The sequence below is a fragment of the Nymphalis io genome, chromosome 13 (genome assembly GCF_905147045.1).
Source record: "Nymphalis io chromosome 13, ilAglIoxx1.1, whole genome shotgun sequence".
NCBI classification, from domain to species: Eukaryota; Metazoa; Arthropoda; class Insecta; order Lepidoptera; family Nymphalidae; genus Nymphalis; species Nymphalis io.
The window spans coordinates 3,048,957-3,075,753 of record NC_065900.1 but is presented as its reverse complement, the minus strand read 5'-3'; the positions used below and the strand labels follow the sequence as shown (position 1 = coordinate 3,075,753).

At 33.2% G+C, this 26,797-nt stretch overlaps 1 protein-coding gene across 2 annotated transcripts; it reads left to right on the top strand.

Annotated features, from left to right (window-relative positions):
- On the top strand, positions 1-26,797 carry LOC126772860 (uncharacterized). Of its 2 annotated transcripts, none has more exons than XM_050493469.1 (6): positions 1-141; positions 20,030-20,178; positions 21,420-21,534; positions 22,268-22,466; positions 22,639-22,795; positions 25,860-26,797. In XM_050493469.1, exons 1-6 carry the CDS (start codon positions 135-137, stop codon positions 25,965-25,967), a joined length of 735 nt encoding a protein of 244 aa, XP_050349426.1. In that variant the 5' UTR covers positions 1-134; the 3' UTR covers positions 25,968-26,797. The 2 variants fall into 2 exon arrangements, with proteins under 2 accessions (XP_050349426.1, XP_050349425.1); XM_050493468.1 differs by having other exon boundaries at positions 22,633-22,795.

Sequence of the window (26,797 nt, the reverse complement as noted above, 5' to 3'; positions counted from 1 at the left end):
TGAACGCACGTTTTCGTCTGGTGGACTCTATCGAACTTTGCGATGTAAATAATAATAAACTGTATTATATATTATATGATAATATCATACTATGTGTGTTTAGTGTAATGTGATTGCTACGGATAAAACTTTCAATGCCCGGTAAGTTTTAAATTTAAAATAAAATTTTACTCTCTTATGTTTTATTCTCTTTTGTTGTTTATGAAATTATGATTTCTACCACTTAATAATGAATGATTCATTTATAAGTATTTAATTTTATTGATTTGATAGTATGTATATAAAACTTTTTATCCAAATCATTGCTGAAAGCTGCAATTTTGCAAAAGTACTTAAATCCACCAATCGGCGTTCTTCTCAAAAGGAGACGAGGCATTCGTCCTGCAGTGGGTTATGTACATGTATATTACTTTACTTTACTAAAATTTCCAAAGATTTTTTTTAATCTCAATGTATGTTATTAAAACAATCATGTTTAACAATATGCAAATACGTATAAAGATTATTAATCGTAATACAATTTTATTGTTAACATTTTTTAATTGTTTATTGGTAACAAACTGCATTTCTGTCCTAACAAAAAAGCCTTTAAACTTAGATTACTATTTTGAAAGATATGCTCATACTTACGTAGAGACCAATCTATAATTGATATTTACTTTTATTGACTTACTATTCGTAGCAGTCTGATACTATGACTATTATCCGTAAGCAAAACCAATACCGACACTCATAAATTCACGTGAATTTATGAGTGTCGTCATTTTAAAATACTTGATAACTGATTAAAGTTAATTGTTAATATTAATTGACGTTCAAAATCACAGTGTAAAATCAGGACCACAATATGAAATAAGTAGTAATCCTGCTTCTTTTTTTTTATTATGCTGACCCTACTTTAATATAAGTGATATGAGATGGCTTCCTGACCGACTCTGGTCACAGCGGCCATTTTTTAATGGAGAATAGTAAAATGAAAGAGATATTATAGTGCTCAGCTATGTACGTAAGCTCAGGCGAACTCTCTTTTTTATGTTATAGGTAGGCTAACATCATACAAGCCGAAACGCAACTATGTAGGTATAGCTGTTTAGCGGTAAAATATCTGATACCTACCTGCTGGGTAGGTACTACCCATCAGGTAGGTATCAGATATTTTACCTGATGGGTAGTACCTATCCAGACGGGCTTGGATATGCCACCAAGTAATGTCATAAAAACGATAATCGCTTTGACGAGTAACTAATTAAAAAAAATCTTACATAAAAACCTACCACCTAGAAAATATTTATTCCCTTAATTTCATAATCCGACGTGACCGAAGAGAGTTCAAGCGCAAGACCAACGGGTTTACATGCTTTCCGGTACGGGAGGGTTAACACTGCCACTTTCTGACTTCAATGTATTATTGGTGATATTTTGTTGATTCGGGGTTTGAACCCAGAGCCTCGAGTACTACAGCCTTATTAGCTAAGTAATAAAGGAGGCGATCATTCCCATATATGTGTATGTATGTCTTATATATGTATATATGTGTGTCTATTTGCGAGGTTAAGTGTTATCAATAACAACATCTCAGAAACATGAGTACATAAAAATGTTCGAAACATACAAATTTAAACATTTTTCTTCGTATTTTCAATTCGCTCAGTGGATATTCGACCACTAGTTATTATTATGACGTCAAAGATATAACTAACTATAATAATATACATGTCATCTATCTACGTCAGCAGGTGACAGTGGCAAACCTGTCGAAACGCCGAGCGGAATAAAATAAGGTATGACCGCCGACAAATCCCAAAAATATATGAAAAAAAAATGTTATCCATTTCGTGTACCGAATGTCTTATATATAAATATTTATAAAATATGAAGGCGGACGAGCAAATGATGAACCTGATAGTGAGTGTAGTAAGTAACTGCCCATATACATAGGCTTACATCGCCAATGCGCTATCAACCTTGGGAGCTAAGATGCTATAGCCCTTGTGCCTGCAATTACACTGGCTCACTCACCCTTCAAACCGGAACACAACAGTACTAAGTATTGCTGTTTAGCAGTAGAATATATGAAAAGTGTTATCTAACTAAAACGAAACTGTAATAGAATTTTTTGTATTGACTTTTGATATCAAATTTCAAGCACTTTTTGATTTTAAAATTTTCAGTCCGTCGGATTTACGGTTTGAAGAAAGTCTTTTAATTGAATTTTTGAATAGGGTATTGGGAAATCGGAACGGGACAGGTTAATATCAATATTTTATATATTGAGTGACATTTTATATGTATGAAAATAAAATAGGTCGCATTGATGCCGAAATTGAAGAAATTTCCGACTCCACAAAGTCAATAAGCCTTTCAAACGGCAATGAATTCACAGTTTTTTTTTTTACATTGATGGTAAAAAAAATTAATTATCATGTGAAAAAAATATTAATAAATATGACATATTACTCAATAGAAATATAAATTTGACTCAATAGACATCTGACATATAAATTTAATTGTAATTGACATAACTATGATATTTAATTGGTGGAATAGAAAAACTAACAGGTGACATACGTTCCACAGTTAGAACTTTTCATTTATAATTAACTATAATTTATTCAACTAACTATTTTTTTACATACAATATACACCATAGTTCTTTTAAATAATACATCTTCAATTTATACTTGATATTGATATCGGTTATTTCTCGTTCAGTTATCTAAGCTGTGTAATTGAATTTAATCTGATTTAATTGAATCTTGTAAAATGACAATTCAAGAGCGCTAGTAATGGCCTACTTGACATGAATTTATATTGAATGACGTATATTGTACGTCATTCAATCATTCGTGTGATTTTGATATAAGCTAATTTTTATAAAAAATCGTTAATAATTATTTGGCTTCGACTTTGTCCTGAGATAAGTTCCGAGTAACCTTTTCATAATACGAAATAAATTCGTATTCGTACTTTATGTATGAATGTGATTCCTTAGAAATATACATGATTGAATGGAGTTAATCAAATGGCCCGTTGGCGCAGTTGGCAGTGCCCTGTACCCTGCCTTCCGCTCCGGGGTTGCGGGTGCGATTCCCGCCGGGAATCTGCGTGAATTATATATATAAGTACGTATTTATTTAAATCAATATATCAGTCGACTGTTACCTTTAAGAAAGGTATTAATTTGCCTAACTTAATAACAGAGGACCACGTGCATAATTAAAATAAAAAACTATTTAGACTAATAGGAGGATTCTTGTTACATTAATATAATCAGTATATTTATTTAAATAATCAAAATCTAATATTTATGTGATAATAATAAACAAGCGACAGCCCATAAATGTCACACTGCACGGACAAAGGTTTTATATATTCTTAAATAAAAGACTTGGAGTTTATACCACCAGACTGAATTGATCCGGGTTAGTGGATACACGAGTAATAATATTTCATCCTTTTCGTTCATCAGCGAACATGATGTGAATTACAAATACAATTAAAGCACATGAAAATTTTTGCCCCGAGAACGATTATCATGTTCTATCTACTGCACATTTGCTTCTTAATTATTCTTACGTTTCGTGTTAAAATAAAGTACTTATAAATTTAATGATTTAATAGGTATATTATCTATTACTTCACATGGTAACAACAGTAACATACCATTAAATAATTATTATTTCATCCCATTCACGACGATCGATAAGTATTGGCAACGTCTATATTTTAGTAATGAGCATCCGTTTGTAAACATATTTGACTACGTCTTGTATAAATATTTGTATTGTTTTGTAATAGCAAAATATAACCTTATCCGAATTACGCTACATCTTATGGTATACGTTTTTAATATATTATTTATACAAAATAATGACTGCCTTGTTGGTCTAGTGGCTTGATATAAGGCCGCACACCCGGAATTGGGTTTTTCTGTCAGAAAATTCTCAGTAGCAGCCCGGAGTCTGGAAGTTGGAAGTGTGTACACTCCCGTGCCTCAGAAAGCACGTAAAGCCGCCTGGCTTGGTGGTCCTGCGCCTGAACTCTTTCCGTTCGTGTCGGATTGCCGTCCCATCTGATTATGAGAGTTAGGGAATAGAGAGTGCACCTGTATTTGCACACACACTTGTGTACTATATATGACCTGCGCAGTTGGCTAATCTCTTTTGAGATTTGCCACCGTTGCCGAAATCGGTCTGGAGGACCTTCATACAAATTATGTTTTTGAATATTTTTATATGTAAGATTAATAACACGTTTATTAAGTGTATTGATAATCATAAATAAAAAAAATAATGCAGTATTTTTTTTACTTTATTCCCTTGGAGTATGAGTGCAAAAACTTTCATCAAAAATATTATCTTTACTGGTGGTAGAGCTTTGGGCAAGCTCATCGGGGTAGGTACCACCCACTCATTAGATATTCTACCGCAAAACTGCAGTACTTGGTATTGTTGTGTTCCGATTTGAAGGGTGAGTGAGCCAGTGTAATTACAGGCACAAGGGATATAACATCTTAGTTTCCAAGGTTGGTGGCGCATTGTTGATGTAAGCGTTGGTTAACATTTCTTACAATGCCAATGTCTATGGGCGTTGATGACCACTTACCATCAGGTGGCGCATATGCTCGTCCGCCTTCCTATTCTATAAAAAAAATAATTAAATCCCTTCCTACTGGTGACAGGAGGGCTGGTTCATTTTTCGCTCAGAGAATCGGAATTGCGATTCAAAGGAGAAATGCTGCTAGCATTCTTGCCTCCATTCCACGCGGTCACGATTTGTACAGTAACTATTTTTAATTTATATTTATATTTATTAAAAAAAAAATCACAATTACATTATAAACGTAGCTTTTACGACTTGACTGCGTACAATTAAAATATGAAACTGAAATATTTTAACCACTTTATTATGAGAATAACATTTTATCCTTTGCAATATATAAATCGCTTTGAGGAAATTTACTACGACTATTTCAGTTCTAAAGCTCAGCTTAGATTTTAGAAAAGCATATCATTGTAATATCTCCTTTAAGCAGTTCTAACACTATCGTCCGCGGAATAATGACACTCTGGGGACCGCTTTGATTGCTACGTGATAGTTAAACAACTTAAAAAATGTTCTTAAAACAAATATGTAATTTTTTTAATGGACTACTTGATTATCCGACCCATGTAAATAAAATACTGCGAATTGCATTAATTTTTCAATTTATAATTATTTATACACTTAATAAGCGTATTATCAAGCTTACGTATAAAGATATACATAAATATTATATGTATACAACATAATATACTAAAAACTTATACGATTATGTTTTAGTATATAATACGGTCATGATGAGTGTGAATTTTATGTTCTTGTATACTACATAAGAAAATCGTAAGATGTAAATAAAAAATTTAATGTATTATATATATGTAATAAAAGCCGATATGGCCTAGTGGTTAGAACGCGTAAATCTTAACCGATGATCGTGGGTTCGCACCCGGGCAAGCACCACTGAATTTTCAAGTGCTTAATTTGTGTTTATAATTCATCTCGTGCTTGACGGTGGAGGAAAACATCGTGAGGAAACCTGCAAGCTCCAAACCTTCTCCTCAAAAGGGAGAGGAGGCCTTAGCCCAGCTGTGGAACATTAACAGGCTGTCACTGTACTGTATATTTATATATAAACATATACATTTATAAATATATTTAATTAAAGGGGAAACAAACTCGAAAAATATCACTGACACAAAAGTCACTCCATAAATAATAAAATTATCGCGATTCGATGATATCTAAATCAAATGAAATATATTTTCCGTGTCACGTATTATAGTGTTACATTTGTTGAATGAAAATGTATTGTTTTAGTTTTGAATTCTACCTTGTTATATTTAAATTAACTTATTTTAAATGTAAAATAAGTTTATAGACTGTTTTAATTTAATAAAATTAACGCTATTTGTAATATTCTATAATTAATTAAAAGTATTTTCTTTTCTTATTTCAAAATACCGTTTATCGTATTTGTATATTGGCTTATTCTAGTTGATACGAGTAAGCCGGTGTAATTACATGGATAAGGGACACAACATCTTATGAGTTAGCTAATGCAATCCCATGGTTTGGCGGGGTGGATCACTTAGTGCGTTCTTATAAAAAAAATTAAAAAGTACGCAAGTTGAAACGAGAAACGCCCTAGATCCCGCGGCAGGCACAAGAAGAGCTGGCTCAATGTCGTGAGGGAAGACTTGAGAGAGCACGATCTCACTAAGGAGGACGATTTAGATCGGGCAAAGTGGAGGCATGGATGGAGGAAAGCGGACCCTGGCGTTACTAGGCCGGGAAAACGCTAGGCAGAAGAAGAAAAAGCATTGAAACGTCAAATATGATTTCGATTGTAGATATAAAATTCAACTGTATTTTGTTCTCCCTTAACTTGAACGTCTCTTGTAGACAAATATCGATAATTTCGTAACATATTACGAACATTTTCAAAATCTTTTCGATTAGTATAATTTAGTCAGCCTGTTAATTTGTAAAAAAATGTAGTCACACTGTGGTTACTTATATGTCAAATAGAAGTAGAACTATATAATAAAAAAAATATATATATAAAATTTATTCGAGTGAATTGTAATTAAGAAATTAATACAAAGCGGGTAAGAAAGATTAGCTGGTTAATAATATTAAGGCGTAGACAATGAGTAAAATAAATTTTATAAGCTATTTTTGTTGGATCTCCAAGAAAACAGAAAACCTTAAACGAATAATTTATAATCTACATTCACGCCATCGACTCGTATATGAAAATACATAATGCTAAAACTACAAAGTGTATCACGATGCGGATGTGCCGATTTCGGCTACGGCGGCCACAATCTAAGTTAACTGCGCGGATTATATTATAATACATGGGTTTGTGCCCAACACAGGTACACTCTCGTTATCCATAGGGCAAATTCAACATGATCGAAAAGACCTTAAGTGAAGGATCCATATCTTTCCTAAACACGGGTGACACACTTGTAATATTCCGGGTTGCTACTGAGAATTTTCCGAGAACCTACTTTTTACAAGCCTGGGTTTACCCAGGAACACGACTAGACCAACGAGAATGTTTTGTAACATCATAATTATTAAAATCCAATTCACAAAAGTATATATATATTTGTTAAACAAAATAAATAACAAATAACTTTATGTAACAAAAAACGGAAATAAGTAAGCATTCCTACATTTCATTTTGAATACCCGAAAGCTGTCTCGGCCATTATCTAAATCCGAATTATTATAAGTACAACTCGTACAATCTTGAAATGCATTCTTACCAAGGTTTACTCTACAAGAAATAATTGCAAACATCGGTGTCTAGGACGCTGTGAAAAGGTCACACTGATTTTTATACTAAATTTACTGTCAGTGTAATTCTAGCAAGATTTTTTATAATCTTAATTGCAGTGATGACTTTAGAATTTACCACACAGACTTGTAATAATCTATACTGATATCATAAAAGCGAAACTAAATGTGTTATGCTTTCACGGGTAAATGAACTGACACTGAAACGATTTTGATGAAATTTAATATAAAACAAGCTGGCTAACGAAGGACATAGGCTTATTTATACCTAACCTTAACAGGCCAGCGAAGGCGCGGATAAGAACTATAGATTTAGTATTTTTTTTTTTACATTTTACACATTAAATAAGTAATAAATTATTTTTATAGTTATCATTTATCCTTACATTGTTCGTGTCAAATATCTAGTTCAACGGCTTTAAGTACTTACTGTAAGCTTAAACTACCGTAATATTTAAGAACGAAACAGAAAGAAATATCAACCACGACAAGAGTCGAACTCCGACGAAAAATGATACTGCAAATGTTTCTATAAACATAAATTAGCGTTATATAAAAATAAATATGAAAAAAAAATTGTCAATTTGATAATTACGTTTTCTTATTATTTCATAAGACGCAAATATGCAAATTTTATTTAATTTGGATATCGTTAACTATATATATTATTTAAACTTTATATACATTTTGACATTTAACAATTTAACAATTTTGACAATTAACAATTTATTTTAACAGTTCAATTTTTGGTAGGGCAATTTTATGCAAGCTCTACAAAATGCAAAATAGCAGTACTTAGTATTATTGCGTTCCGGTTTGAAGTATGAGTTAGCCAGTGTAACAACAGACACAAACGACATAACATTTTAGTTAACGAGATGGTGGCGAGTTAGCGTTGTAAGGAATGGGTAATATTACTTACGACTGCAATGTCTATGGGCGGTGGTGATCATTTACCATCATATAGCCAATTTGCCCGACCACCTACCTATTTTATAAAAAAAAAAAACATTGGCTGTCAACATATAAGATTGTACCAAATATATTAAACGTCAGGCTTAACAACGCAAAAGTGATACTGAAACAGCTTGACACGTTCGGAAATTAACAACGCAACGGGAGAGCGTCCAAATCAATTATTTGTTCTTTTTAGTGCTATAATGACTATTTCATATTTATTCCATCATTAACATAGCTATGCCCGGCCATTAATATGGCCGGTTTATGAGGTAATTTTATTTGTGGTTTATTTATCAGTTATCGATTCGATAACTTTTCAATGCGCAAGTAAAAAGTAACGCAAGTTAAAATATTGTATTTTTAAATTCTTATTAATTTGGTTGACTAACGTTACTTAATTTAACGTTTCATTTTGCTACTTCTACTCTTAAATAATTAAATATTGTGTTGATAATAATGAATGAATGAATGTTTTCGGGAAAGTTCCAAAAAATGTTTTCATACAAGAAATAAATGCGTAATCGTACGTTACGTTTGTATGTGATTTCTTAGAAGAGACATGATTGAATTGAGGTAATACGTTATTAAGAATATGGCCGTAATCTTGTTACATTAATATAGTAATTATTCATGCCGCAATTCCACGTTGTCATGATATGACAAGTGGAACACTATTTACTGGTGGTAGACCACCCACTCATCAGATATTCTACCGCAAAACAGCAGTACTTGGTATTGTTGTGTTCCGGTTTGAAGGGTGAGTGAGCCAGTGTAATTACAGGCACAAGGGACATAACATCTTAGTTCCCAAGGTTGGTGGCGCATTGGTGATGTAAGCGATGGTTAACATTTCTTACAATGGCAATGTCTAAGGGCGTTTGGTGACCACTTAGCATCAGGTGGCCCATATGCTCGTCCGCCTTCCTATTCTATAAAAAAAAAAAGCGAACACAGAACACAACAGAATTGTATTAAGTATATATTTAAGGCTTTAAGAAATCATTTTAAGAAAGAAAAATAGTGTGGAATTTAAAAAACTTTTATATTATGCACAGTTTTGCACGTGTTATAATTTTAGCAGTAATATATTTTTAAATAAATGAAATAATAATGGCTTTTATAAAAAACTCATAAAAACATAATATATCACCAAGTATATAGTAAATATATAGCAAAATTAATTTAATTAAAGTATTGAACATTCGATATAATGAAGTTTTCGTCACACGCTAACTAGTATTATTGTCAACGTGACGTGCATTGTTATGGACGGCTCAGCGTGACGGCGTGCGATTCAATCGTTACCACTCCAAATGGTATAAGCTGTACTGCATATTGAGTTATGAATTTTACTGGAAATAGTAGTATATATTATGGACCACGCAGTTTGTAAAATGCCCAATATGATATAACAACTATTATCATATTGAAATCAACAGTAAAAACAGTAACAGTCTGTTAATGTCCCTCTGCTGGGCTAAGGCCTCCTCTCACTTTTGGGGAGAAGGTTTAAAGCTTATTCCACCACGCTGGTCCAATGCGGGTGGGTAGAATACACAAGTGACAGAATTTCAATCAAATTAGACACATGCAGGTTTCCTCACGATGTTTTCCTTCACCGTCAAGCACGAGATGAATTATAAACACACATTAAGCACTTGAAAATTCAGTGGTGCTTGCCCGGGCTTGAACCCACGATCATCGGTTAAGATTCACGCGTTCTAACCACTAGGCCATCTCGACATATTGAAATCGTCCGGCCATTATTTATAATGCTTATCTCCTACGGGTAGAATAATTATAACCAGATTTTATTATTGTAATTTTTTAATCAAACGTAGAATTAATATTTAAAAAAAAAGTCTTGTTAGGTTAGTTAGGCTTAGGTTAGGTTTTCTCCTCACCGCACGCCATACAACGTACCTGTGTATTATCAGATTGCCCGAAAACTACATGGCAATATTCATATTATCTAGGCAACATGATAAATAAGGAAGTTTAAATTATAATTATTTACGTCGCCCTTAGTAGCTTGTATATCCCCGGTCGGTATGATTCAATTTATTACTAATAGTCCATAATAAATATATTGTTCGCGAATACACACACGTCGTAGCTGTCACGGACTTCTTTTATTTTTCATTATACTTTTACGCGCGTGTCTGTTATCTGTCAGTGTAATATATCAATATGACTTTTACCGGATTTGAATCTCGTGTATTAATAAAATGTCGTTAAATTCGTAATTTTGCGTATTATTATTTGTTTCATATTTCCCTTCTGTCCTAAAATATATTGAACTCGCTCCTTTTGTCAACATTATATGTGATATTTTTTACAATAGAATGTAAAAATAATTTTTTTTTTCTTCCTTTAAATAAGAGCCAAACGTTATCAGTAGATTTTGGTTTCTATATTATCTAGAGAACTAAGGTTTTTATGCTATATATTCTTTTGATGATTTTTTTGCAGTTAAATTCTGTGATAGTTACTTTTCACAAGCAATATTTTATAATCGATATCAGAACTTTTTTTCAATGAGTGAAAAAGAAAATTGAGAATTTTGATAATTCACAAAAAATAAAATTTTAAAAACAAATTATACTATTTTTCACGTAAAGAAGTATTTTTGATACAATATAAAAAATAGAATAAATTATAGATGAGTATATTATGCCGCATTCATATTCACAAAGCGAAAAATAATTCCTGAAATTTCTCATCCTCAACGGATAAAACTCCACAAGCCTATAACGTAAAACTATTTGAATAAATTAACATTTATAAATAAATTTGCATAAAAAAAAGTTACAAGGACAATTTCGTGACCCGATTTCATTTTTTGTAACTGAAATTAAATTTAGTTCTTACTAGTGTAGAACCTCTTTTAGTATGAAGTGAGGTAGATATCATGGTAAGCCTTTGTACATCCATGAGAGTTTATAAAACGCCGCTAATTAAAAAAATTAAGGTCATTGACACGACGATTCAAGAGTTCTTATAAGAGCCTGCTTAAATAAGTGATGCTTACGATCGCTTTGACTATGAAGAAGCAAATACTTTTCACTCATGTAATGGTCACTCAGATAATAACCATTACATGAGTGAGAAGTATTTGCTTTAACTACGTGTAGTCATTTGCGGTGTAACAAAATACATTAACCGTTCTTTATCACCAATGCGCCACCTACCTTGGGCACTAAGATGTTACGTCCCTTGTTCCTAGTTACTCTGGCTCACTCATTCTTTAAACCGGAACGCAATAATACTAAGTTTGGCGAAATTCAAATAAAATTATATTTATTTTCACTGACTTTTGGATTCTATTTTAAATAGTTGTAATAATTAGTAATTCTGCATTAAATATTACTTATATTATTTATAGATTCGTTATCTAAATCGTTGAGTAAATTTTCCACGTATATTGAGAAAATATAATATTCCCATTTCTGAAAACGAACTTCGAAATACCAATAATTGGCTTATTTCCTTACTCCTTCAATGTTGTTTTCCAATCAAAGGTTTTTGGTTACCCTTTCTTCTTATTTTTCTGTCTCCTTAATGATATCACCCCCGTTATTTTATTAGTTTCACATTTATTCGCACCAAGATCAGATCGATACGAGCTAGTATCTTGATTTGTTTTTTCATATAAAATGCGCATTTGATGCCGTTATGATATTTATATATATTTTTTATTACAGCTATTAGAATTCCTTTTCCGTCATAGAAATATATGTATTAGTTTACCAAAAAAATATTAACTATAATTAATTATTAATTTATTCACAGTAATTAACTGCGATGCGGTAAGCAGTAAGTAAGTAAGATGTTCATATAATTAATTAGGAAACATTTTAAGCAGTTAATTAGTATTCCAGTTCAAATTATTATTACACAGTTCGGTAGAATCTTGATGATCCATACTTAATTAGATTGTTGCCAAGCCAACAATGTAATTTAAACTTGAACGTTTCGTGTACAGAGATTATCTTGAATATTTCAAACACGTTTTACATAATGTTCGTTATGTATCGTTCATTAGAAAATTAAATAGTAAGTGCAATTTTATTAAAACATTGTAACTTCAATATATCTATATATTGAATATATATCTTGCACGATTTTAATTTTTAAATGATCAAAATATTTTAACGATATTTACTGCGATCAAGAAAGTGCTGATATTTAATGACAGTCTACAGTTGTTTGAAGAATGTTAGCGCTTTAATGCGCTGATAACATTTTACAGGTTATATAAGAAAAAGGTAATAATAATAATAATATCCTGGGACATTATTCACACACGGCCATTTGATCCTAAATTAAGCAGAGCTTGTATTATGGAAACCAAACAACTGATATACTACATATACTACTTTTCTTTTGTAAATATTTTGTAAATTTTTACTGGTGGTAGGGCTTTGTGCAAGCTCGTCTGGGTAGGTACCACCCACTCATCAGATATTCTACCGCAAAACAGCAATACTTGATATTGTTGTGTTCCGGTTTGAAGGGTGAGTGAGCTAGTGTAATTACAGGCACAAGGGACATAAAATCTTAGTTCCCAAGGTTGGTGGCGCATTGGATATGTAAGCGATGGTTGACATTTCTTACAATGCCAATGTCTAAGAGCGTTGGTGACCACTTACCATCAGGTGGCCCATATGCTCGTCCGCCTTCCTATTCTATAAAAAAAAAAATATATATATATATACTTATATAGATAATTACATCCAGAATCTGGACAAACAGATATGTTCATGCACACAAATGTCTGTCCTCGGTGGGAATCGAACCCACAACCTCGGATGTAGAAATATCTATTTGTTTGATAAATGACAAGCGTCAGGGTAAAGTTGATGACTATTTTTGATTTCATCATCTAAAATCTAAATAGTTTTTATTTAGTGTATGTTGTCAAAATAAAAAATAAAAAAAACTACTCAGCCGTGGAATGCTGACCCGACCGATATTATTTTAATGCGTGTATTCTTAAAATGATATAATCATTATGGTCAACGTCGCATAACACTTTCTAACATTTTACGATCTTTTTCTGCGGTGAGTTTTGATTTTATTCTATCAGAATAGCCCGAGTGTTAGAATATAGCGCAAATATTCCAATAAGCCAGTGTATGCTGACTTAAATGGCGCCTTAAATTAAAATAAGCAAGTGGCATAGGTAGGTGGACGAGCATATGGGCCACCTGGTGGTTAGTGGTCACCGACGCCCATAGACATTGGCATTGTAAGAAATGTACACCATCGCTTACATCACCAATGCGCCACCAACCTTTGGAACTATGATGTTATGCCCAAGTAATTACACTGGCTCACTCACCCTTTAAAGCGGAACACAACAATACCAAGTACTGCTGTTTTGCGGTAGAATATCTGATGAGTGGGTGGAACCTACCCAGACGAGCTTGCAAAAGCCCTACCACCAGTAAAATAATTCATAATAGTAAATAACAAGCCAGACATTTTAAAATGCTAAACAGTATATTGAATTAGAATTTATGTTGTTATAAAGCAGGACATTTCAAACGCCCATAAACAACTAACAAAATTATTCATATCATATATTTATTCAGTTAAGATCGACTATTTCAACTACTAAGCGCTATCAGATATAAATTAGTATAAAAACAATAATAAGCTTAGATTAAAGGCAAGTGTGTCAAATGGACAGCTTACACAGCCGAAGAAAAAATAAGTCACAATAAAAACAACGTACATTCTTATGTTGACTCGTCCGTATATTAACCAACTTATTTGCAAAGACACGATGACATAAATATAACTGTAATGTACTAGCTACGTGTAACAATAGTTAGCTGCTATTACTGTTACCCGTCCACTTCGTACTTTTTAACCAGCAAGATTATACTATTCGCCAACAGATTTATTCATGTCGTAAAACACGCCTTTGTTTAAGTATCTTGCAATAAATGTAAAAGAACTAGTTCTAATTTCAAAGTTTAAAAATTAATTTGTTATTTATTTTTAAGAGGATTAATACTGTGTGATAATAATTATATTAAATTCTAGTTGCCGTAATTTTCAACTGAATCACGACAATACCAATTATTGCTGTTTGGCGGTATATACGATGAGATGGTGGTACACAAAGCGCTACCATCAAGAACAATCTGTATCATTCGAAAATATCTGGACCGACAATATTCTCTTCTACTACGTCGATATATTAAAATATATCTCAATAAAAATTTCACATATTAACATTCTATATATGAGCTCCTTGAGTTCTGACTTCCTGACTTGTATGAGATTCCATATGAATCAGCTTATTATTTTGTTCCCAAATCAGTAAAAAACACACAAACAAACAAAACTTGCTTCTGTAATATCAGTATAATAAATTGTACCCGAAACAGTGCGGAAATGTCGAAATATTATTCAATATAAGTCCCGTCTCTCGGGCAAACAGTTTGGTAACATTTCAGGAATACTAATGTTTCACGCCAAAAATATTTTAGATGCAAAACTTTTTTGGGCGAAAATAAAATTTCAGTATAGTTTGGATAAAATGATATTAGACAAAAAAGGTTAAATCTTACTTAAAAAATATATATTGAAAAAAAAAACTAAATTACTAAAATAGATATATTTTTCTTATAATTACTACAGATATACTAATATTATAAATGTGAAAGTCTCTGTCTGTTAAGCTTTCACGGCTAAACAACTGAACCAATTTAGTGGAAATTTTAGTATGAAGTGAGGTTGAACTCCAAGGAACGTCATAGGTTATCGGGGGTGAAAACTAATAATAATATATAGCAACTAGTTATATAGTACACACGTCACGCACACACAAGGGAGTAAGAGGGCCATAACGATATATAACATAGTGGGCGTAAGAAAGCGTCGTATCGTTCGCCGTGACGGCATACATTCTTACCCCTAAGGCACTTAATAGATGTTACATATAAAAAATCCCTCTAAATATATTTTATAACAAAAGGTAATGTTACAATATTTTCAAATTTCGAATTATTAACTCTTGATACAAAGCTATCATCCACAAAAATGAAATGCTACGATCATTTCCAATTCGATTAATTTATAATAAGATTTCGTCTTGGGTCTCAATTAAATTGAAATTAAGTAATTTACCTACATTATGTTTATTCATTTTCTGTATTTTTTTCATTCCAAATGAAATATTCTATAATATTAAACTTGAAATATTTAAATCGTTTGTTTATTTTAAAAGTAGGAATAAAGAACACTTATCATACAATAAGCACAATTTTCAATTATAGACATATATTTTTTTTAAATTCCCTTATACCTATTTAAATATACTGCAAATTTTTCTTATTTATAATAAATATAATTTTAAATTTTCATTATTATTAGTACAAAACTTGCCGCCATCAAAATAATATTACCTAAATCAAAGAAGTACAAATCCTATAAGTATCCTACAAGTCTGTCCGGTTGTTACGTCATCACGACCGAACCAGTGACCGGGAAAATATTTTACTTACACAAATCTAAACTTATTATGTATAACTATAACAACTTCATAACAATATTTTTTCAATCGACCTTTTGATATATGCGATATTTTTAATAACCAAATTTTATGCTTTTATGCTTTAGTTATTTTATACTACTCTAAATAAATACTTTCGGAATAAGTTTACTAATATTATAAATGTTAAAGTGAGTTTGTCTGTAACACTTTAAGGTCTTAACTATTCAACCGATCATCATGTTGTGTCATCATCAATTTGTAACGTTGTGAGGTAATACGGTACAGAAAATAACATATGTTACCTAAAACCAAACATCATTTTTTTAAGTACCCGTAACATTTATTATATTTAAACCTGTTTATCTTTACCTGCACTAATTTAAAAATGTTAGTTAGCCTATTTATTGAGCAAGATTATATACTATATTTCAATGGTGGTAGGGCTTTGTGCGAGCTCGTCTAGGTAGGTACCACCCACTCATCAGATATTCTACCGCATAACAGCAGTACTTGGTATTGTTGTGTTCTAGTTTGAAGGGTGAGTGAGCCAGTGTAATTACAGGCACAAGGGACATAACATCTTAGTTCCCAACATTGGTGGCACATTTAATATGTAAACTATGGTTAACATTTCTTACAATGCCAATGTCTAAGGACGTTGGTGACCACTTACCATCAGGTGGTCCATATGCTCGTCCGCCTTCCTATTCTATTAAAAAAAAAACCTACGACCCACGGAAGCAGAAACTACGTTTAACGCGGGTGAAATCGCACGGAACAGTTAGTCGCTTATAAAGTTAGTCTAAGCATTAATAAGTGCTTGTTTCACTATCATTTTTAAGACTTCCTTCTTCCTAAATACTAGGCTCCTGACGTATCTGGAAGCCAATGACATTCTCAGTGACCGACAGTACGGGTTTCGCCGAAACCGGTCCACTGGTGATCTTCTGGTGTACGTCACACACATCTGGAGTGAGGCCATCGAGAAACACGGGGAGGCACTTGCTGTTTCTTTGGATATCTCAAAGGCCTTTGATAGGGTTTGGCATGATGGTCTTATCAGCAAGCTTCCTACATATGGCCTGCCTGCTGGCCTGTGAGCGTGGATTTCAGACTTCCTGAGGAATCGGTCGTTACGAGTAGTGGTTGATGGCCACTCGTCGGATCAAATGGCTATAAATGCCGGTGTTCCCCAGGGGTCAGTGCTCTTGGCGACACTATTTCTGCTGCACATTAATGATCTGCTGATGCCCGTTATCCATGGGTACGCAGATGATTGTACAGTTGTCGAGAGCTACAAGACCAGCGTGCGAGCTAGTGAGGCCCAAATCCAGGCTCAGAGAGAGGCCATGGTAGAGTGCCTAAGCGTGACCCTTAAGGCAGAGTCCGATTGGGGCGATGTCAATCAGGTCAAGTTCAATGCATCTAAGACGCAGGCGTGTTTGTTTTCCGCCAAAAAGAGGGAATTCCAGCTACCTCACTCCTTCCGAAATGTATCTGTACCTATAACTAACCATCTTGACCTTCTTGGCATTACTCTGACGTCAACTCTAAATTTCGGCTCTTTTATTGAGTCCAAAGCCCAAATAGCCGCTCGAAAACTTGGTATTCTCTCCAAAGTGAGACGTTACTTTACTCCAGAACAACTGCTCAACTTATATAAAGCACAAGTGAGGTCATGTATGGAGTACTGCTCTCACCTTTTGGGATGGCTCTGCCAAGAACTACCTTCAGGCTCTAGAGCTGATTGAGAGGCGTGCCAGAAGGTTGATAGGAGACGACGCATTGGTCGAGTCTAGGCTCCAAAGTCTTGAACATCGACGTGTGGTTGCATCACTCTCAGTCTTCTATCGGATACCTTTCGGTGAATGTGCTCAGGAATTACACGAACTGATTCCTTCAGCCCCTTTTTACTTTCGAACGGCCAGGCAAACGCGACCATAGCGCCATAGGTATACAGTGGAAATTCCCCGCCTACGTACGAAGCGCTTTGAGTCTACATTCATCATTCGCACTGCGAAACTTTGGAATGCTTTGCCCGAGTCCGTATTTCCCGATAGGTACAATGTTGGTGTCTTCAAATCCAGAGTAAACAGGTTTCTTATAGGCAAGCGTGCTATATCTTAGACCGTGTCGATGGTTAACATCAGGCAAGTCAACGGTCAAACGCTGGCCTATTAATAGTAAAAAAAAAAAAACATTTTTAAGAAAGATAATAAGAAATTATCCATTATCGTAATTCCAAATGTACTAACTATCTCTATTGATATTACGACCCGTTTCATAATCATTTTGACCGGTAATGAAAATAATTAGATACACATTAATCGATAATTGGATGAAGCTAATCAATTCATATTACATTAAATTAAATTGCTGATCGTTTAATCAATATTACGTTTTAATTTGTCCGAATAGTAAGAGTTCTTCATTATTAGAGGATTATGGTCTACTAATTGAATTTCGAATGTGATTAGTGTCGTACATGCTTATATAAAATTTTATACAACAGGTCATGTGAATGATTAGAGCGTATTTATGTAAAATATGAGATATGATAAACGACTGTCGATAAACCATTTGTTGGTATGTTGGGAACAACTATACGATTTTTATTGTGACATCTATTGGCGCGCCTTAGAAGACCCGAAGCGCGTGCCGTGACGACAAACGGAACGCCGCTTACTACTCCCTTGTGTTTGCGACATACTGTAAGCATCGTCGCTATATCTATTATAATAATAATAAAAAATATATAAATTATTTTATTTATTTTATTACTATATGTATTTATTTATTAGTTTCGCCCGCGGCTTCGCCCGCGATTTAGGGGAGATGTTAGGTACCCTATATCCTTTTCTGTATCTCTTACAACGTGTATGCAAAAAAATATGACAAATAAATCTACTGGTGGTAGGGCTTTGTGCAAGCTCGTCTAGGTAGGCACCACTCTTCAGATATTCAACCGCAAAACGACAGCACTTGGTATTGTTGTGTTCCGGTTTAAAAGGTGTGAGCCAGTGTAATAACAGGCACAAGGGGCATAATATCTTAGCTTACAAGGTTGGTGACGCATTGGCGATGTAAGTGATGGGTAACATTTCTTACAATTTCTATGGATGTTGGTGACCACTTACCATCACGTGGCCTATATGCACGTCCGCCTACCTATTCAAATAAATACAATCAAATAAACGAACAAACAAAATATCTTTCGTATTTCAATAACTAATAAATGATTCACAAAAAATGCAATTGAAATTATTTGATGTTAAGTGGCAAACATCATTTACCAGTGTCCTGGTTTGTTTTGTTTATAGCTTAAAACCAGTATATATTTTATCTCGCAGATTGTTTTATCTCATCAAAAGGGAGCTTAATATGCTATCAATATTCATTGATAACCACGTACAGATCGATTTTTGTAACAACATTGTCGTGTTCTCCTTCTGACAGGGGCCTGTTATAAATATACAATCATATATCAAATAAATAAAATAAAATTTATGCTATGAATTTAATGACAAGAAAACTTTACTTTTATGAATATATTTATTCGATCTTTGGACATCTACTAAGCCATCTTATTTTGTCTTATACAAATATAAAGAATTTAATATTTAAACAAGCATATTAGCATATTCTGGTCCTCATTCTTAAGATTCTTCATATTCTGTGCAAGTATTTTTATATTCTTCATAGTAGCAGCCTGGAGTCTGGAAGTTGGAAGTGTGTACAGTCCCGTGCCTCGGAAAGCACGTAAAGCCGTTGGTCCTGCGCCTGAATTCTTCCCGGTCGTGTCGGATTGCCGTTCCATCAGATTATGAGAGTTAGGGAATAGAGAGTGCACCTGTGTTTGCACACACACTTGTGCACTATATTATCTCCTGCGTAGTTGGCTAATCTCCCTTGAGATTGGCTGCCGTGGACGAAATCGGTCTGGAGGTCATTATTATTATTATGCCTTTTCATCCAACATCCTTTCAACAAAGACAAGGTCGACTCATCTAATAAAAAAAAAATATTAAAAAGTTGCAATTAATTATCTGTATATTTTTATTGATTGAATAAAGTGTTCTAGATCTGTGCTAAAAATAGGTTCAACAAGTATCTATTTTAGGCCATTTTCTATTTTTAATATTCGAATTGGTTGATTTACAGGTAAACATATCACCATGATAAATTTTCCAATATTAAATTTTTGTCTAGTGATAAACACGAAAGCGATGTGGTCGCGGAAGCAGTCAGTGTGCAGCGCTGTCAGTGGCGCGTCGAAGGGTGACGAACAAGATATACATCTGCCGACTGGTATGCGGATATATCCCTTCGCAATTGCGTTGCGAGTTAGAGTTTTACAGGTAAATAAATTCTTTATTTTTACTTACACAAAATATAAATAAATAATAAACTAGTGCTGGCTTAACCATCCCAAAAAGATCATTTGATTGAACATCTTGTATTGAGAAGAGAAAATCTGAATTGATTTCTGCAACATCTTTGTAGTTATAATTATTGCAGCCTTATTTCTTTGGCAGTTTCAAAAATAATTCAATTAAAATAGTACTGCCTTGTTTAATTAAAAATGTAAAACAAGTTGTAGCTGCGAATTAACTCGTAGATTTAATTAGAGAAGAGCAGTGCTCTAACAATCATTTCATATATTAAAAATGTTTACGGACAAAAAAAACTAGACTAAATAGAATTAAGCCAAAAACCTGATTAACCAAAACTGATTTAAATGTTTCCATAAATATTCACGATCAACTTATTTAGGCAGAAAATAATGTCACAAGCTGCATTGACCTATATTTTATGTATATTAAGTAATTATTTTCAATGATTCTATCATATTCTTATGATAAATATATAAATCTCGTCTTATATAATATCCTTTGCATGAGCTATTCCGCCGTCCATAATACAAGGAGTATTTACTTTAAAACGTTCTTTAAATTTTAATCTTCGTTCGGGTCAGGTCTCGACCATCCGGAAGCTCATTAGCCCCATTTTCCTTTACCAAGAGCTTTATAAAATAACTTCAAATGGAACCTCAAACTTAGTTGATTTTAAATTTGCTCTAAAAAGAAAATATAAGATTTTCTAGTATCCTTTTATTCTTTCGATTTGTAATGGCATCGATTTTTAAAATAGGTACATTGATTTTTTTCTGATTCAGTCATCGTGTTTGTATTCATGTGTACGTGTGAGTTTATTTTTATATATTTTGTTAATATCTACAAATTAAACAACCCTTGTTTAACTTAATTGCTTAGTGTTTTTTTCTTTCAATTGCTTACAACATTTTAAAAGGTAACACTAAATGTATACTGCAAGATGTTTGCAAGCCATTATTACCCACGTGCATGCACTCGTTACTTGGTGAGCTTCACTGTTAAAATTCGCTCCCCTCAGCGCCAGTAAGCGCTTTCACGTGAATGTTTCTTTTGTCTATCTTCCGTAGATAATTATCTTGATCCTGAATGATATCGACTGAATAAATTTCGCTGAATTTGTAAAATTACATTCGATATCCTTGTTATATATTTTTTTTAATATATGACTATATAGTTAACTAATAAATTAATAAATTATTGTCCAGATAGTCTGCGGTATCGGTGGCCTTGTTGTGGGAGCAGTTGGGTGGTTAGAAGAGCGACAGAAGCCTGAACTAGGACTTGGCGTGCCAGCTGGAGCCGTGACTGTTCTTGCTGCTGGTAATTATATTAAATATCTCATTAATGGCAAATAGTCAGAAGAAAAATAATATTGTTAAACTAATGGCAGACAATTTACAATTCACCACATTACATACTATAATACATAATATAACTGCATTCTGATATATAAAGACAGACATTACCATTTATTAATAGAACAATATATTATCTGCATTTATACACTTATATATTTTTTTAATAAAACAAACTACGCATTCAAAATAACGTTAACATACTTCATCCCCATTCAAAGACTCAAAAAGTTTTAAGATTATACCATCACGCTTGTCGAATGCAAAATGGTGGAAACACGTGGCAGAATTACATACCGCAATGCAAGTGCGTTCACATCGTGTAAATTATAAAACCAAATTATGCAAACAAATTCTCAGTGACGCTTACCTTGATTGAACCAATAATCTTCGGTTATAGTTCATGTGGGCCAGCCTTGTAATTGTGTTGTAATATAATGTATAAAAGGCATTAACTGATAAGCCGTTCAAATTGACATTGCACTTCCAACCATAATTATGATTAACGATGTTATGACGTCCCGCAACTGTAATTGCACTTGCTCCGCATCATTCCTCACACCAGAATACGGTACGAAGCATTATTACGGTTGAGTAAATTAAGATCGTGATGCACTTACTTTCATATATTGCTATTATTAATCATTATTTTTATTTTAAATTAACCTTTAATGCTTATATTTTAAAGACGTTTACAGCGACGTCTGTGTACTACAGCCGAGGATTCGGCGGTTGGGTGTCTGCTAAATCAAGAACTACCAGAAATTGGGGAACACCTTGGAGAGCCTTAGGCCCATCACCATGTGCTGCTATCCCACTAACGTTATTATGGACTGTTGCGATCACAGCTCATGCAGCTATGCTTGCTTTTTGCATCAGGTCATTAATGAATCTTGGGTAAGAAGAAATATAAATTAATTACCAAAAATCTATTTGTAATATAATTTCTGTTTTAACATTAAATGGCTTGGTGACAGCTACACAATTTTATACGACTAGCTAAAATTTAAATTGTTCAGATAAAAGTATCGATATATGTTTCTAATATTTTAATTTGTCATAGATGCAGTAGCAGAACTTGCATAGGAGTAGCAGCAGCGCAGTTAACTGTGTCAATAACTACGCTAGCAGCTGCCGTATTTTTGTTTCAACTGGATCTACGCTTTGATGCTGCATTTTCACCGCCACGGCCTTCCGATGCGAACATTTGCACAGCGGTATCCATGGTAAATATAATAGTTCGTTTGAAATTTGAAATGATTTTTTGGTCTTTTACATCGTGCAATTTTAGGTATAAGAATTAGCTCAACGACACTCCGGCTTTTAAACAAAAAAAAAAGTGACTCCGGTATTGCGTAAATGAATTACCCAAGAAATATTCTTGACAATTCTAAAAAACGAATTCACATTCACACACCTGAAAACTTTATTCCTGAATAACTCGGATTATTAATTTAAGTTGCGCGTTAAAGTTACGAGGTGTGGTTGTATTCGCTTCCATAAACATGCGTTGAAATGTTATTCGCTCTAACTTTTGTTCTTACAATTTGCAGTGGAACTGTCGAGTCTAACGACGTGGAGGGTAGTTTATGTCGCGTATTTTTCAATTTTGTGACCTAAATTTGCTACGTATCCCACAAATTATACTATCTTTGTTGTAAGTATATTCATAGCAATTAATCATTATGATTAAAAAGGTAAATTAAATATTTTATACATTTTTAATAAGCAAAGCAATTAGGAAATGCCATTTAAAGTGGTTATAAATTATTATAAAATTAAGACTTTTCGTTACATTGGAATATACAGTTTGCTCCATTATTTATAGTAATTAGCTGGCACAGTTATACCCCCTTAATTAGTCGCAATATAAGTGTCAGAATATCCATAATAATATTAATTATAATAACATACGTATGTTATTATAATGTTAATTAGTAATAACATAGGCCTATTATTTTTAAAATCACATCTCGAATGGCTAAAATTGCGAATAAAGGTTTGTGTACAAATGGGTATAGAGGGTTTTAAATGTTTAAGTAATTCGTTATTAAAACAATGAATCATTTGAACATTTTGTGTCTATAATTTAAATAGGTATTAGAAATTAATAAAATTTAAACGAAATTTCGATTGCAAAATGGCGATTTTGATGTATATTTCACGCGTATTTATAATACCAGACTACTAATATTATAAATTTGATACTATATTTGTTTGGACGGTTATTTTCTGTAATCACGCTCGAAAGGGCAGACGGGTTTTAATTAATTTTCTCGTCGATAATGTCGTAAATTGATGTCCTCTTGAAAGGTTTCGGTTACAGCGACGAATATCAACGGAATCTCAGCTACCCTACTGAACAGAAGAAAAATACTCGCTTTTCCTTCAATCTCAATAATCCTTTGACTGATGACAATTTGACTCGACAAGAGAAATCAGGCTGATATTGAGAATTTCTTGACATGAAAAAATACATATTGACCTGACGTTGGTGGGTCGGGTTCGTCGTAAAGTAAGACGCAAAGTCCCAGGTTCGATCCTGACGACTTGAGCTTTTATCGTCCCCACTTCTAACACAAGGACACTTAATTAGATGGATAAATAGGAATATTAGTAAATCCTTTGAACGAGCGGCATTGCTAATAAATTATTTAAAATTAAAATAAATACTTTATTGAAGAAAGATAATAGCGATGACTTGCTGTAAAGTTTTACAATTTAATAAGATAAGATGTATAGCAACTAAATATTACACTTTCATTAACTTTTAAATATTACACTTTATTTATTTATTTAAAGTGTAATATTTAAAAGTTAAGTATTTCCATTCATACGCGTACTCGTTAAAATCAAATATAACACATTTTAATATGTATTTTAATCATAACGGCGCTATTTCCGATGGAAGAACGCAGTAATGATTTGCGTAATATTAATATTAAAATAACTTTGTATCAGTTTTAACTTACTAACGTAGAAAATAAGTCTGTATTATTAACAAATTGAGTCATTATTGCTCTTAATAAAAATATTATTATTACGAATACATAATGAAGATTTCCCTACCAGTTTTTATCGGTAGAATCTACATTCTAAATTTACGACTTACAATTATGCTGATTTGAAAGTACTTGATATTTTAATTTTTATTATGTATAGTAATTTTTATTCTGCACGCAACCCTTTAATCATTTTACCGTCAAACAATAATTATTCGGACCATTGTATTCCGGTTTGAAGGGTGAGTAAGCTAGTAACAAGCATAATGGATATATCATCTAAGTTCCCAAATCTGATATTATTGATGGTGTATTATATTATTATTTATTAATATATTATAATGAAACAGACTGTATATGTCCAACTACTGGGTCCCCCTCTCCCTTTTGAGGAGAAGGTATGGAGCCTATTCCAAACGCTCTTAAGCTTCTTTGTATCCACCAACAAACATGTGCCCGAATATCAGTGAAATACTGGTACTAATCACTGGTGCTTACCTGGATTTGAATCCGTAATCATCGGTTACTATTCTCGCCTTCTAATTACCTATACCATCTTGCATTCATATTTTCTTTATCCAGACACAAAAAAATTACATAAAACGATCCTTTTCAAAATTAAATTCAGCGTCGAAAACTCTCAAATAATACATAACTTGGATAAACTACCTGATATTCGTACTTTCATGGTGAATGATATGACAGGGCGTCTCCTGTACGGATATTCTACACGAGATAACCATTGTCTTAGGTAATTCATACCGAATGCGAAACACGTAATGAATGAATTATGGGTATGAAGAATACTTTTAACAAAATATATAACAATATTGTCTTTAAAGCCAGTAAAAAATTGTAGCTGGCTTTTTATATAAAATAGAGAGGTGGACGGGCAAACGGCCCAACTGGTGGTGAATGGTCACCATCGCCCATAAATATTGATGTTATAAAGTGAGTGGCTAAATATAAGACCACAGATCCCGAGATCATGGGTTTAAATTCCAGGTCGGGTCCATAAACAGTTATTGGACAAAAGGATTTGGAAGTTGGAAGTGTGTACAATCCCGTGCCTCGGAAAGGACGTTAAGCCATTGGTCCTGCGCCTGAACTCTTTTTAGTCGTGTCGGATTGCCGTCCTATCGCATTGCACACACACTTGTGCACTATATTTTCTGCGCAGTTGTCTAATCTCTCTTGAGATTGGCCACCGTGGCTGAAATCACTTTGAAGGATAACAAACACTTGTTTAAAATTTCAATCACCTCTAAAATTTGTTTTTCTCCCTCAGGTACCTTTAACCTCAGTGGCGATCAACAGTGGGAATAGCGGAGATGGTGGCCCAGAGGGAAGTCCTCTCAGCAAGGAGAAAGTCCAGCCGCCGGATCCTCCCACTTGATGTAATAACTTGATGGACTCGTAAGGATCTGTGAATCGATTGAACTCGAAGATCTCCCAAAATATAAGTTTTATAATAAGAAAAATATGAATATACATCAATGTAATTAATTAACAAGTTAAGGAATAACCTAGTCAAAGTTACTTTAATTATTAATTTATTTCTTAGATTTTAATAGGCTTATAAACTGTAAATAGTATTTTTCCAAAATAGTCTGTATTTCCAATTAATTAAAGGTGTTCTCGGAAACCATTGACATAGTTTTTGTGTTTCTATTTGTACCAGCATTACATGTTTGTGGTAAGTCGAATAAATATGTTGCTTTTAGATAAATGAAATGGTTAGTAAATTAAACAAGCCATAGCGACCAATCCCAAAAGAGCCAAACTAACTACGCAAAAAGTGTTATAGTCGTATAGTGGACATATTCATGCAAACACATCTGAATTCTCTATTTCGTTATCATAGTCCGATGAGATGAAAGCCGAAGAGAGATCAAAAGCAAACCAAACAACATAACGTGCTCTCCAGCGAAGGCTTAGGGCTTAGTCAAGTCAAAGTGCATTTGATAATTATTGGCGAAGCGAATTCGAACTTCGCTATCGTCCAGATTATTCATTACAATACGTAAATTGTCGACTGCATGATAAGTCGAATACATATATTATTTAAATGTAATTTTGTGGGATTTTCTGTCAGAGAAAACGATAATGGCTATGTGACTTGGCTCACTGCTAATGAGAATTTCTTGAAAAAAAAAGAAGTTATTATAGAACCCGAAATCTAGTGATCTACTACTACTATTGTTATCATATAGTTAGTTTAAATAA